Source organism: Astyanax mexicanus, chromosome 16 (genome assembly GCF_023375975.1).
Source record: "Astyanax mexicanus isolate ESR-SI-001 chromosome 16, AstMex3_surface, whole genome shotgun sequence".
Classification (NCBI taxonomy): Eukaryota; Metazoa; Chordata; class Actinopteri; order Characiformes; family Acestrorhamphidae; genus Astyanax; species Astyanax mexicanus.
In genome coordinates, this window is record NC_064423.1 from 80,999 (window position 1) to 95,568 (window position 14,570).

At 38.5% G+C, this 14,570-nt stretch overlaps 1 protein-coding gene across 4 annotated transcripts; it reads left to right on the forward strand.

Annotated features, from left to right (window-relative positions):
• Positions 1-10,280: 10,280 nt before the first annotated feature.
• On the forward strand, positions 10,281-14,335 carry dbx1a (developing brain homeobox 1a). Of its 4 annotated transcripts, none has more exons than XM_022663935.2 (5): positions 10,281-10,475; positions 10,506-10,566; positions 10,989-11,090; positions 12,753-12,955; positions 13,134-14,335. In XM_022663935.2, the coding sequence occupies exons 1-5, from the start codon at positions 10,332-10,334 to the stop codon at positions 13,392-13,394; spliced, it is 771 nt and encodes a 256-aa protein (XP_022519656.1). In that variant the 5' UTR covers positions 10,281-10,331; the 3' UTR covers positions 13,395-14,335. The 4 variants fall into 4 exon arrangements, with proteins under 4 accessions (XP_022519656.1, XP_022519658.1, XP_022519655.1 ...); XM_022663937.2 differs by having other exon boundaries at positions 10,506-10,560; XM_022663934.2 differs by having other exon boundaries at positions 10,281-10,566.
• Positions 14,336-14,570: the final 235 nt, after the last annotated feature.

Here is a 14,570-nt window from a genome sequence, read left to right on the forward strand (position 1 = left end):
CTGAAGAGTCTGGAACACACTGAAGAGACTGAACACACTTAAGAGTCTGGAACACACTGAAGTGACTGAACACACTTAAGAGTCTGGAACACACTGAAGAGTCTGAACACACTGGAGAGACTGAGCACACTGAAGAGACTGAACACACTGGAGAGACTGAGCACACTGAAGAGACTGAACACACTGAAGAGACTGAACACACTGAAGAGACTGGAACACACTGAAGAGACTGAACACACTGAAGAGACTGAACACACTGAAAATACTGAACACACTGAAGAGACTGAACACACTGAAAATACTGAACACACTGAAGAGACTGAACACACTGAAGAGACCGAACACACTGAAAATACTGAACACACTGAAGAGACTGAACACACTGAAAATACTGAACACACTGAAGAGACTGAACACACTGAAGAGTCTGGGACACACTGAAGAGACTGAACACACTGAAGAGACTGAACACCCTGAAAATACTGAACACACTGAAAAGACTGAACACACTGAAAATACTGAACACACTGAAGAGACTGAACACACTGAAGAGTCTGGGACACACTGAATAGACTGAACACACTGAAGAGACTGAACACACTGAAGAGACTGAACTCACTGAAAATACTGAACACACTGAAAATACTGAACACACTGAAGAGACTGAACACACTTTAGTGACTGAACACACTGAAGAGACTGAACACACTAAAGAGACTGAACACACTGAAGAGACTGAACACACTGAAGAGACTGAACACACTGAAAATACTGAACACACTGAAGAGACTGAACACACTGAAGAGTCTGGAACACACTGAAGAGACTGAACACACTGAAGAAAATACTGAACACACTGAAGAGACTGAACACACTGAAAATACTGAACACACTGAAGAGACTGAACACACTGAAGTGACTGAACACACTGAAGAGACTGGAACACACTGAAGAGACTGAACACACCTAAGAGACTGAACACACTGAATAGACTGAACACACTGAAGAGACTGGACACACTGAAGAGTCTGGGACACACTGAATAGACTGAACACACTGAAGAGACTGGACACACTGAAGAGACTGAACTCACTGAAAATACTGAACACACTGAAGAGACTGAACACACTGAAAAGACTGAACACACTGAAGAGACTGAACACACTGAAAATACTAAACACACTGAAGAGACTGAACACACTGAAAATACTGAACACACGGAAGAGACTGAACACACTGAAAATACTGAACACACTGAAGAGACTGAACACACTGAAGTGACTGAACACACTGAAGAGACTGAACACACTGAAGAGACTGAACACACCTAAGAGACTGAACACACTGAAGAGTCTGGGACACACTGAATAGACTGAACACACTGAAGAGACTGAACACACTGAAGAGACTGAACTCACTGAAAATACTGAACACACTGAAAATACTGAACACACTGAAGAAACTGAACACACTTAAGTGACTGAACACACTGAAGAGACTGAACACACTAAAGAGACTGAACACACTGTAGAGACTGAACACACTGAAGAGACTGAACACACTGAAGAGACTGAACATACTGAAAATACTGAACAAACTGAAGAGACTGAACACACTGAAGAGACTGAACACACTGAAGAGACTGAGCACACTGAAGTGACTGAACACACTGAAGAGACTGAACACACTGAAAATACTGAACACACTGAAGAGACTGAACACACTGAAGTGACTGAACACACTGAAGAGACTGAACACAATGAAAATACTGAACACACTGAAGAGACTGAACACACTGAAGTGACTGAGCACACTGAAGAGACTGAACACACTGAAGAGACTGAACTCACTGAAAATACTGAACACACTGAAAATACTGAACACACTGAAGAGACTGAACACACTGAAGTGACTGAACACACTGAAGAGACTGAACACACTGAAGTGACTGAGCACACTGAAGAGACTGAACACACTGAAGAGACTGAACTCACTGAAGAGACTGAACACACTGAAAATACTGAACACACTGAAGAGACTGAACACACTGAAAATACTGAACACACTGAAGAGATTGAACACACTGAAGAGTCTGGGACACACTGAATAGACTGAACACACTGAAGAGACTGAACACACTGAAGAGACTGAACTCACTGAAAATACTGAACACACTGAAAATACTGAACACACTGAAGAGACTGAACACACTTTATTGACTGAACACACTGAAGAGACTGAACACACTAAAGAGACTGAACACACTGAAGAGACTGAACACACTGAAGAGACTGAACACACTGAAAATACTGAACACACTGAAGAGACTGAACACACTGAAGAGTCTGGAACACACTGAAGAGACTGAACACACTGAAGAAAATACTGAACACACTGAAGAGACTGAACACACTGAAAATACTGAACACACTGAAGAGACTGAACACACTGAAGTGACTGAACACACTGAAGAGACTGGAACACACTGAAGAGACTGAACACACCTAAGAGACTGAACACACTGAAGAGTCTGGGACACACTGAATAGACTGAACACACTGAAGAGACTGGACACACTGAAGAGTCTGGGACACACTGAATAGACTGAACACACTGAAGAGACTGGACACACTGAAGAGACTGAACTCACTGAAAATACTGAACACACTGAAGAGACTGAACACACTGAAAAGACTGAACACACTGAAGAGACTGAACACACTGAAAATACTAAACACACTGAAGAGACTGAACACACTGAAAATACTGAACACACGGAAGAGACTGAACACACTGAAAATACTGAACACACTGAAGAGACTGAACACACTGAAGTGACTGAACACACTGAAGAGACTGGAACACACTGAAGAGACTGAACACACTGAAGAGACTGAACACACCTAAGAGACTGAACACACTGAAGAGTCTGGGACACACTGAATAGACTGAACACACTGAAGAGACTGAACACACTGAAGAGACTGAACTCACTGAAAATACTGAACACACTGAAAATACTGAACACACTGAAGAAACTGAACACACTTAAGTGACTGAACACACTGAAGAGACTGAACACACTAAAGAGACTGAACACACTGTAGAGACTGAACACACTGAAGAGACTGAACACACTGAAGAGACTGAACATACTGAAAATACTGAACAAACTGAAGAGACTGAACACACTGAAGAGACTGAACACACTGAAGAGACTGAGCACACTGAAGTGACTGAACACACTGAAGAGACTGAACACACTGAAAATACTGAACACACTGAAGAGACTGAACACACTGAAGTGACTGAGCACACTGAAGAGACTTAACACACTGAAGAGACTGAACTCACTGAAAATACTGAACACACTGAAAATACTGAACACACTGAAGAGACTGAACACACTGAAGAGACTGAACACACTGTAGAGACTGAACACACTGAAGAGACTGAACACACTGAAAATACTGAACACACTGAAGTGACTGAACACACTGAAGAGACTGAACACACTGAAGAGACTGAACTCACTGAAAATACTGAACACACTGAAGAGACTGAACACACTGAAGTGACTGAACACACTGAAGAGACTGAACACACTGAAGTGACTGAGCACACTGAAGAGACTGAACACACTGAAGAGACTGAACTCACTGAAAATACTGAACACACTGAAAATACTGAACACACTGAAGAGACTGAACACACTGAAGAGACTGAACACACTGTAGAGACTGAACACACTGAAGAGACTGAACACACTGAAAATACTGAACACACTGAAGTGACTGAACACACTGAAGAGACTGAACACACTGAAGAGACTGAACTCACTGAAAATACTGAACACACTGAAGAGACTGAACACACTGAAGTGACTGAACACACTGAAGAGACTGAACACACTGAAGAGACTGAACTCACTGAAAAAAACTGAACACACTGAAGAGACTGAACACACTGAAGAGACTGAACACACTGAAGAGACTGAACACACTGAAGAGACTGAACACACTGAAGAGACTGAACACACTGAAGAGACTGAACACACTGTAGTAACAAGTCATTTTGGAGATTTTCAGATGCTGTTGACCTTGCTCTCTCACTTTTAATGATTTAATTCAGTGGGATGAAGGCACACCTGATCATTTTCATGATTTTTCTTTATAAATCATTGGTGGTTTGGATCAGCAATTTCAGGTAAATATATCATATAGCAGACAAACACAGTGATGTTTGAGAAGTGAAATTAAGTTTATAGGATTTACAGAAAGTGTGCAATAAAAGACATTTGAGCTCCTTAACAAAACATTTACATCAATATTTAGTTAATGCTCCTTTTGCAGAAATAACAGCCTTTAAAGGTTTTCTATAGCTTTCAATGAAAGTCTGGCTTCAGAGATCATTCCTCTTCTTCTACAAAACATCTCCAGTTCAGTCAGGTTTTCCGATGATGAACATCCCGCTTTAAATCACACCACAGATTTTCAGTTATATTCAGGTCTGGGGACTGAGATGATCTGAGATGATCATTCCTGAGCGATGTACTTGTTCCTCTGCATGAATTCATTAAAACCCAAGTAGATTTTTGGACTACAGACTAGAATCCATCCAATTTGGTCAATCGAGAAAAACTGTATTTAAATGCATTTTGTGTAATAGCAACATGTAATATAATGAAAATAATGAAAATGTAAATACAGATCTGACCTTTTTTTTTAGCAAATTGTAAAAAAACTTTTTTTTAGAGCTAATTAGCTAATAATCACACCATGTGATTAATAACATTTTTCTTCTAGTCTTGTTTACATCACTAATAACAGCTTAAAACGTAATGTCACCAGGCTCTGTGGACTATGGAAGAACATTGGGATAAAGTGGGTAAAATAATGAAACGCTGTAAATTTCCCAGATGAATCGTTAAATATGTTAACATATTTATGTGGACAGCACTTATTTTTTATAGGTTTTATTGTTTTTTATTCAAGAAAGAAAACTTCATAGACTCATTCCAGCTGTGTGAGTGTGTGTGTGTGTGTGTGTGTGTGTGTGTGTGTGTGTGTGTGTGTGTGTGTGTGTGTGTGTGTGTGTGTGTGTGTGTGTGTGTGTTAATGCATGTTAGCCCAGTCACTGCGCTCTTTAGGATGTTTGACTGTTTTCTCACCCCCGGCTCTTTCAGATCTGACAGACGTAACGGGATCAGTCACTGCAGAGTGTGTCGCTGCAGATGTGTGTGTGTGTGTGTGTGTGTGTGTGTGTGTGTGTGTGTGTGTGTGTGTGTGTGTGTGTGTGTGTGTGTGTGTGTGAGTGTATGTGTGTGTGGTGAATGAGCGGCGGTTCCGCTTTAGGGTCCTGGTCGGGGGTCGGTGGCCGCTGGGCGCGAGTGTAAAGTCAGTCAGGACTGATTTGTGTGTGTGTGTGTGTGTGTGTGTGTGTGACTGATGCACCTGAATCTGAGTTTCATCACAGCTCACGACCTCAGAGTCACACACACACAGAGTTACATCCTGGTTCAGGAGTTAACGTCAGATTCCGCTTCAGAAGTCTGGATGAAACTGAGTAAAATGAACCCTATTAAACAGAGTTCATCCCCAGCCTGCCCACTGTCTCACACTCACTTACTAAATAAAACATTCACCACATATTGCATTCACTTTAATACCGTAAAATTATACATACTGAACAGTTCACAATTAATACCCAATAATTCAAAGTAAGTTCTGAACTATTCTCACTAGATACTGAATCATTCATATTGAGTTGTATTAAATAATTAGATAATATTTTACTTTATTTAATCCCTAAAGGAAATTTTGTGTTCCAGCATCTACATAAAAACAATATATGAAAATGGCAAATAAATAGAGAGAATAAACATACGCATGTATAATAGAATGATTATAGATATATAGCCACGCATACATCTTAAAATATGTCATTGTGTGATTAAGCACATCATTCACAATACACACTACATTTATAGAGGATAATGATACTAAATACTGTATAATAAATATTTAAGAATTCATGTTAGATATTGTAGGATTGAGAATAAATTTTGAAGGTGTAATGATGATGGATATTTAATTTAATCCTGACTGTTAAATCCATGCATGATTATGGGTGGTAGATACTCAAAAAAGCATATTGAGTAATGAATAATGTATAGCAGAAAATCTGTTTTTAATACAGACCAAATATTTGTTCTATAAAGCCTTTTCTAACGAAAGCACTTTTCAATATGAGTGTTAATACTGTACCGTAAAAATACTGGCACACACTGTGGTCTTTATACACACTCTAACTGACCTTAAATATATTCAGGGGGCCTACCCTTCACACACACTCTCTCACACAGAGGGCCAGTGAAAAGGCAGTGCTTTCCTGCTGTTATGCTAATACATCAGAACGCTTCAGTGAGAATCATATATGAATTAAATGAGGCTTCGGCTCTTTCTGGCTCTAAACGCTGCGGCGGGTGAGATTAGGGCCCCGGGCTGACCGGCGCTCCGGGGCCGCGCGTTATTCATGTGACGAGACGCAAACTGACATAAGTACCCACGCTCGCTTACAATCCGATTACTCGCTCAGAAACGTGTCAATGCCCGATGACCACCAAACACTGTAGACCCTCTGTCACCCGTCCACTCCAAACCCGCTCACACACACACACACACACACACACACATATACGCTGCAATATGTGCGTCTAGCCTGTCCCTAGTAAACAGGTCATGACCCTAAATGGCCCAACACTGCTGAATCTCTTTATATAACCTACAATCAGAATGTAAACTTAACCTCTGAATCTCTGTCAGAAAACCCTGAGGATATTTCCGCACACAGTTCTGTGTGAGGATTCGGACTTCTTTACAGTGATGGAGAAGTGAAACAAGGTGCTGAATTTCAACTACAGACACTTTCTTTCCTATATATACCAATCCTATTAAATGTTTATGGAATGGTTTTAACGGACAAACAGAAGCAAATCTAAGTGGATCTAGTTTTCTTTGGCAACTTTTTTTTTTATTCTAACATCTTACATGTATTTCTTCATCATTTTAACTTTATAATTTATTTTACAAATTTAATGTTAAAACATGATTTAGATTTTAGACTGAAATATTTTCTCCAAACAAACTCTAGACAGAGTCTTTTCAATGTATCAGGCATCAGGTGTGTGAGGAGAGAGTATCTCACGCCCTAAACCGGCTCTAAATGACTGTCTTCTGTTCTTAACTAACTACATTAATCTCTTTTGAGATTATTATTAAAATAAAGTGGATCTGGATGAGATATTATCAGTAATTAAATTTGCATCCAAATGTTCAACACAAACAAAAGGTCCGGGCCGGGCCGAGCCGTGACAGAACCACGGCGAGGAGAAGAAAAGAAAAGAAAAAAGAAAAGAAAAAAAGAAAGAAAGAAAGAAAGAAAGAAAGAGGGAAAGATGTGGACTGTATGAGGCTGAATAGGCTGGCTTGTGCCTGTTTATGAATCAGTGGAACAATTACAGCGTGTAAAGAGGATTATAACAGCACCTGTTATACACGCTGCCAAATGGGAGGGATATTTTAGTTTAATAGCTGCGAGCTTAACTTCCCCCGCGCCGGTCCGGCTTTCAGACCCGCAAACACACTTAGAGTTTTTTTTTCTTTTTGATAGACAACCAATGGTGGAGTTAAGACTGTCTTAAAAACCAGCCTAATCCCTGCTGCAGGACATATCAAAGAACAGGTGCAGCGAAACGACGCTCACTAAACGCTTTGTCCTGAGAGGTGTGTGTGGCTTTTTCTGCGTTTAAAAAGAAAGGGCTGTGTTAAATGCCAAGTTAATATGGATTTAATGCTTGTCACCGGCTCCTGGCTGTTATCCGCGCACCCCCAATACCCCCCACTGCCCCCCCACCCCCGATACCTGCTGCAAAAAATACTGATCCAAACAAAAAATCATATTCCTAAACATTAAAACACTCTTTAAGCAAAATCAGTAATAAGTTTCATTTTATGTCTTTATTTCTAAAGTGAGCTCCTAATTGCTTTTTTAAATGTTTTCTGTTGTGGTAATGAAGCTCCTGGAATGATTTACTGCTCACACATCTTCACCATAAATGCTTATTTAGGATTTATTTACCTATTTACCTTACAATGCTTTGAAAAACATAAATAAAAAGTTGTATATATTCATTGCCTATAATAATGGTTAAAGAACAAATACACAATAATAACATTTATGTATTTATAAATAAAAATAAATAAATACAAATTTGTATTAAATTGTTTTAAGTGAAACTGGGTGAAACTTTTGCCAAGGAACAGGAAATTACTGTCTTATAATATTACTATATTAAAAGGCATTTTTGTTGTACAGTATACTCTTTGAGTATATATATACTCAAATAGAGAGAGAGAGAGAGAGAGAGAGAGAGAGAGAGAGAGAAATAATGTCTCCTGTGCGTCTCTCAGCATCTGTGATGGAGAGATGGAGAGAGAGCGCGAGAAAGAAGGAATAAAGGCAAAAGACATGTTCTACCTCTAACCATCTGTTCACAAAGAGGACAAGACACTTCTATTCAATTACAATATAAAAAATAGGAAATTAGGGGAAGTGTGTGTGTGTGTGCGTGCGTGCGTGCGTGTGTGTGTGTGTGTATTTAACAGTTGCTCTCATGCTTTCGGTTATTTTGTCTCTTTATTTTGATATATACTACTACTACTCATAATAATAATAATAATAATAATAATAATAATAATAATAATAATAATAATAATAATAATAATAATAATAAAACTACTACTACAACTACTACTACTACTACTACTACTACTAATAATAATAATAATAATAATAATAATAATAATAATAATAATAATAATAATAATAATAATAATAATAAAACTACTACTACAACTACTACTACTACTAATAATAATAATAATAATAATAATAATAATAATAATAATAATAATAATAATAATAAAACTACTACTACAACTACTACTACTACTACTACTACTACTACTAATAATAATAATAATAATAATAATAATAATAATAATAATAATAATAATAATAATAATAATAATAATAAAACTACTACTACAACTACTACTACTACTACTACTACTACTACTACTACTAATAATAATAATAATAATAATAATAATAATAATAATAATAATAATAATAATAATAATAATAATAATAATTTTAGTGGTCTTAAATTCAGGACAACACAGTGCATTTTGAAAAATTGTAATTCTTTTGTTTTAATTTGATGTTTTATTCCGCCTCTGCAAGTGGAGGTGGAGATAACACGACTGCAGGACTTAGTTAGTTGAGAATTCTTGTGCAGGTTTTTCCAAAATTACAGTTGATTTACTAAATTAAAACGATTGTATTATATTTAATGTGTAATTATTCTTGCATGCTGCAGTGGGTAGTAGCAGTGCACTGTTCCATCAGTCTGTATCTCTGTAACGTTCTTCATCCTCTACAATTAATTACATCGTGCAGTAAAATCAATTTTATTACAGTCTATTTATTACACTCAGACACTGAAAATCAGTCTATTTAGCACTGTAAACAAATAAACAACTAAACAAGTGTTTTTAATTAATAAAAATCAAATCACATTTCTACTCTTACAGATCTACCCAGAACTAGTGTATTTTCTAGAACCCTCTGTAAAGAGTGCATATATATATATATATATATATATATATATATATATATATATATATATATATACTTTTATAAATATTTTTTCTTAGTAGAACCATTTACAGCTTTTAACTATTTAAACAAGGGGTTTTGTCTTCTCTTGAATTTAAGTAAAACCACTTAATTTAATAAAGAACCATGTGGACCTTTTGTAGTAGTGTTTATGTAATGTTGTAATAATATTATTGCTATACACTATTTATACCAAACAACAGTCTCAACAACAACAATAATAATAATAATAATAATAATAATAATAATAATAATAATAATAATAATAATAATAATAATAATAATAATAATAATAATAATATATGTAAAATATATAGTAAATGCTCAGTTCTGTGTAAATGATCACTGGTTAATCTAAATGGTTTTAAATGAAGTTATTTAGTGTTCAGCACAAAAGGAGAAAACTCACTTCACAAACGCTCCTGTATGCTAATTGTTCCCCGCCCTCTTTGTTGCGAGCTCGCCAATCAACAGCGTGCCGCGGTCTGACCAATCAGGAGCGAGCGTGCGAGTTATAAAGGCTGGCGCTCGCGCTCTCTGCCGTGTCTCAGCGCCCACTCGTTCTCTGTGCCTGTCACGTGTTGAGAAGGATGATGATGATGATGATGATGAAGACCCCGCCCCCTCCTCTGCCTCCGCCCCAACCACGCAGATCCGGGTTCCGCGTGGAGGAACTGCTGCTGCCGCGAGCGCCGCCCACGCAGCCCACGCTCACCAAGACCCACCAATCAGCACCCGCGCTCACCAAGACCCACCACTCAGCGCCCGAGGAGCTAAAGTTCGGAGTCAGAGCCATCCTAGCGCACACCCCCCGCACAGGTGAGTGTAAGTAAAAGTGTATAGATGTGTTTATGTATACATAAACATATATATGATATAAGTGTAAATGCACATACATACTTAGGTGCGTGTGTGTGTGGTGAGTAAAGAGTGATATCAGTATGATAGTATGATTATGATATTAGTATGATATTATATAGTTTCATAGTAAATAGTTTGTGTGTAAATGTGTGTGTGTGTAAGTGTATAGGTGTGTTGTATGTATTATGTATGTGTATATAGGGATACATAGGTGTGTGTGTGTGTGTAGTGGTGGTGATGAACAGTAAATAGAGATAATCAGTGTGTTTAGTTAAGTATGATACAAACAGTGTGTGTGAGTGTGAGAGAGAGTGTATGTGTGTGTGTGAATTGGTAGGTATTGGTGAATGTAATGTTTATGCTGGTGTGTGTTTTGTGTCCTGCAGCTCCGTGCCCCCCCTCCGTGTGCACGTTCCACCCCAAAGCGTTTCCTGCTCCGTACTTCGATGGGTCGTTTTACCCGTTTCTCCGCTCTGCGTATTTCCCTGGTGAGTGAGACCGTCTCACATCAGCATCCCCTCATCTTCATCATCATCACTCACCCTTCATTTACTCATCTTCATTTTACTGTCCCAGTTAATTACGCTTTATATTAACATTAATAATGGGCAGTACAGCGGTTCAGTGTGAGTGTTTTTACTGCTGGCCCTGCTTTAACCCCCCAGCAGCATCAGCACCATCCAAACATGCTGCGCTCATTTCAGCCTGGATTTCAGCTTTATATCCATGAACCTGCTGCAATTACAGCGTGACCAAACCACCCACACACACTCAGTGACTATTACCAGCCTGGAAGGGGCGTGGAGCAGTCACGCACTAATTCGCCTATTAGCCGCCACTGACTGGTTTCAGTGCCCAACTAAAGAGTATAGTGTGTGTGTGTATTGATAATCAGTAAAGAGTGATATAATATAGTTATGCAAAAATAGCCAAGCTGAAGTGAATAATCACTATTACAGAATCCAAAAGATATATATATATATATATTTTATTTTAATAGCAATAAATATCAATAGTAAACTAAAAACATTAGTAAACTAAAAACATATCAAATTCTATAATAGCGAGATAACAGAACATTCATCTGTTTTACATGTATAGTAATTACTCTCAAATATCTTAAAATTTTAGCAGTATGTGAAAGCTTTCACATACTGCTAAAATCAGTAAGGTGAAAAACAAAACGTTCAGTTTTTTGTACAATTTTGTTAGTGGTTTGTTAAATAGCCTCAATATCCTGCTTATTGTTTCGGAATTACCTAGAAAGATATAAAGTTACAGGACTGAGGATAGGATTCATTTGTAAAAAAAAAAAAGAAAAAAAATGACATGGAAAAATTTTGCAATATAGTTTCTTTGTGAGAAAATATTTATCAGAGGAAAGTGAATGTTAAATGTTTGAGATGTGGACAGTAAGTGTGGTTGTGTGTACAGTGCAGCTGTTGTTGCAGTAGAGTGTGTGAAGCAGGGCTTAAGGTTCGCTCCGGTTTGCGAGAGCACGCTTTAGCCGGGGAGTTTCTAAAGCCGAGAGCTGAAGAAAAGGCCCATTCTGCTCCGAGCTGCATTCAGCCCAAATAATAAAGTTGCGACTCCTTTTAGACCGGCTGCTCTCAATGGGCTCAGTGGTTTTCGTGTTCATTTAATGAAAATGATTTGAGGGCAGGGGGAGAAAAAGGCCCCGGGCCCCCGGTCATTGAGTATTCAGGCATGCAGTTGTGTTTAGTTTAAAAGTGTTAATCTCTTTGTGGCTGTAATATATGGCTTTAGCTGCCTGTCCGCAGCCTTTTCTCTGCCAGTTCATTACTACACAATTAGAGTTCACGCTGTATTAACTCGTGTGTGTGCTGCGGGGGAAGCCTCCTTTCCATCCCAATGCGGGCGGTGTGCTAATTAGTCACCTCGTGCCATTTCGCCCCGCCGGTTTATACTGAATAAATTCAATATAATGATACTGAAGACGATAAAGAGAAGCTCACTTCAGTCAGCAGGCTCTGAGCTGAGGGGGAAAGTCAGACCTCTGCAGGCCCTTTGGTAACGCAGTGTTAACTTTTAGCCCTCTCAGAAAACACAAAACCTCTTTCACTTCACTTCTTATTCACAGAATGTGTGGGAATCGAGTTCTTACTGTTGTTTTGTCTCTCTTTCTGCAGCCTCTTCGTCCGTGGTGCCCATTCCCGGGACGTTCTCATGGCCCCTGGCCTCCAGAGGGAAGCCCAGGAGAGGGATGCTGCGGAGGGCCGTATTCTCTGATGTCCAGAGGAAAGCTCTGGAGAAAATGTTCCAGAAACAGAAATACATCAGCAAACCGGACAGGAAGAAACTGGCCACCAAACTGGGCCTCAAAGACTCTCAGGTAAATACAAACGTCCTGATCTTTATATAGAAATAGATGATTAGTCCAAGATGGAATTTAATGCATTTAATGTGTATTGAAATGGTCAGCAGTGTAGGTCTGACATCTTTAATTGTGTTTGAGCTGAGTTTAGACAGGACTGCAGTACAGTAGAGCTAATCCTCACTTTTCCCCGCAGGTGAAAATCTGGTTCCAGAACCGGAGGATGAAGTGGAGGAACTCTAAGGAGAGAGAGCTGCTGTCCGCCGGGGGCTGCCGGGAACAGACCCTGCCCACCAAAACCAACCCGCACCCAGACCTCAGCGACGTGGGGAAAAAGTCTTCAGAGGAAGAGGAGGATGAAGACGAGCCGGGCGCAGACTCCAGCATCAGCTCTCTGTCCCATTTCTGCAAACACTCAGACTTTTCGGCCTCAGATGATGAAATCATGGTCTCCTAAATCCAGCAGACTCAGCAGAGCTAAAGACTGTAAACGTAAAGCACAGACGCTAAGCGCAGCTAACACCACCATCACACACCCGGACACAGAGACGTGCTAGCCCCGCCTGCAGTGTATGAGGAGCTGTGGTCCTCTGAGTGGATCTGAGTCTTTCAGTTGTTTTAATAAATTCCTCTCAGGTTTGAGCCACAACCACACAACAACCTGTGAGCTGGCCAGCTAATCTTCTGTTAGCACCCCAGCACCTCAGTTTCAGTGTGTTATTATATCTAGCACTGTTTATCCTATACATATTAACATTTAGGGATTACCTGAAATCTCCTTTATTCTAAATAATAACATTGATTGTTACTGTGGTGCTAGCTGTGCAAGTTAGCATTAGCATTAGCTCCTCTTACAAGTTTAAATTGCTTAGTCAGCTACAGATGACCAAGTTAAGGCTGCTGTTGGGTGTCTCTGTAATTACACCACTATAAACATTCACATGAATGTATTTTCCAGCAGTTGTTTGTACTTAGGCTTTACTTATTAGTATATATTGTTCTTATCCTGCGTTTTGCTGTGTTGCACAGCGTCTTTTGAAACTGTACAGTATTTTGTACAAATATTTTTGTATGGATATTTTATACCAAGAATATTGAGTTACATACACTTATATTTCACATAGATATTTTATTAAAAGCTGTAGACTTATGTATAATTTAAACAAATTTATTCTTGTGTGTCTTGTATGCATATTTGTATGTTTACAATTTTTGTTTGTAAAAAATGCAAATAAAATGAGTTGTTTGAAATTATTGCAGTGAATTGCAGTCACGAATTTTCCATATTTGTTTAACGCTTTGATGCGCAACAAACGCAAACCCCTCTAATGCATTCATTTTCTATGTAACTTCATGTATAGCTGTTTCTTAGCAATAAATTAATTCAGTCATTCAGAAGTGAAGGGACGTCTATATTAACTTAATTTTGATCATCATACTTCTTTAATTTATTTTTTCTTTTTATTATTTTTACTTAAAAGCCCTTTTTGTGTCACTACCCCTCTAATGCACACATGGGTCCAAATAGACCTGCATTCATTTTCTATGTTAATTCATGTTTGGCTGAGCGTTTCTTCAGCACAAATCTTCATTTTTATTTTCCTTTATTACTTTATTAAGAAGCAGCTTTTTC

What these genes read in the sequence shown, in the direction of transcription:
- dbx1a (XM_022663934.2), top strand. Translation starts at nt 10,332, where the DNA reads ATGATGATGATGATGATGATGAAGACCCCGCCCCCTCCTCTGCCTCCG. An exon ending in CACCCCCCGCACAGGTGAGT is followed by an intron (nt 10,567 to 10,988) that starts GTAAGTAAAAGT and finishes TGTGTCCTGCAG; the next exon opens with CTCCGTGCCCCCCCTCCGTG. An exon ending in TGGGCCTCAAAGACTCTCAG is followed by an intron (nt 12,956 to 13,133) that starts GTAAATACAAAC and finishes TTTTCCCCGCAG; the next exon opens with GTGAAAATCTGGTTCCAGAA.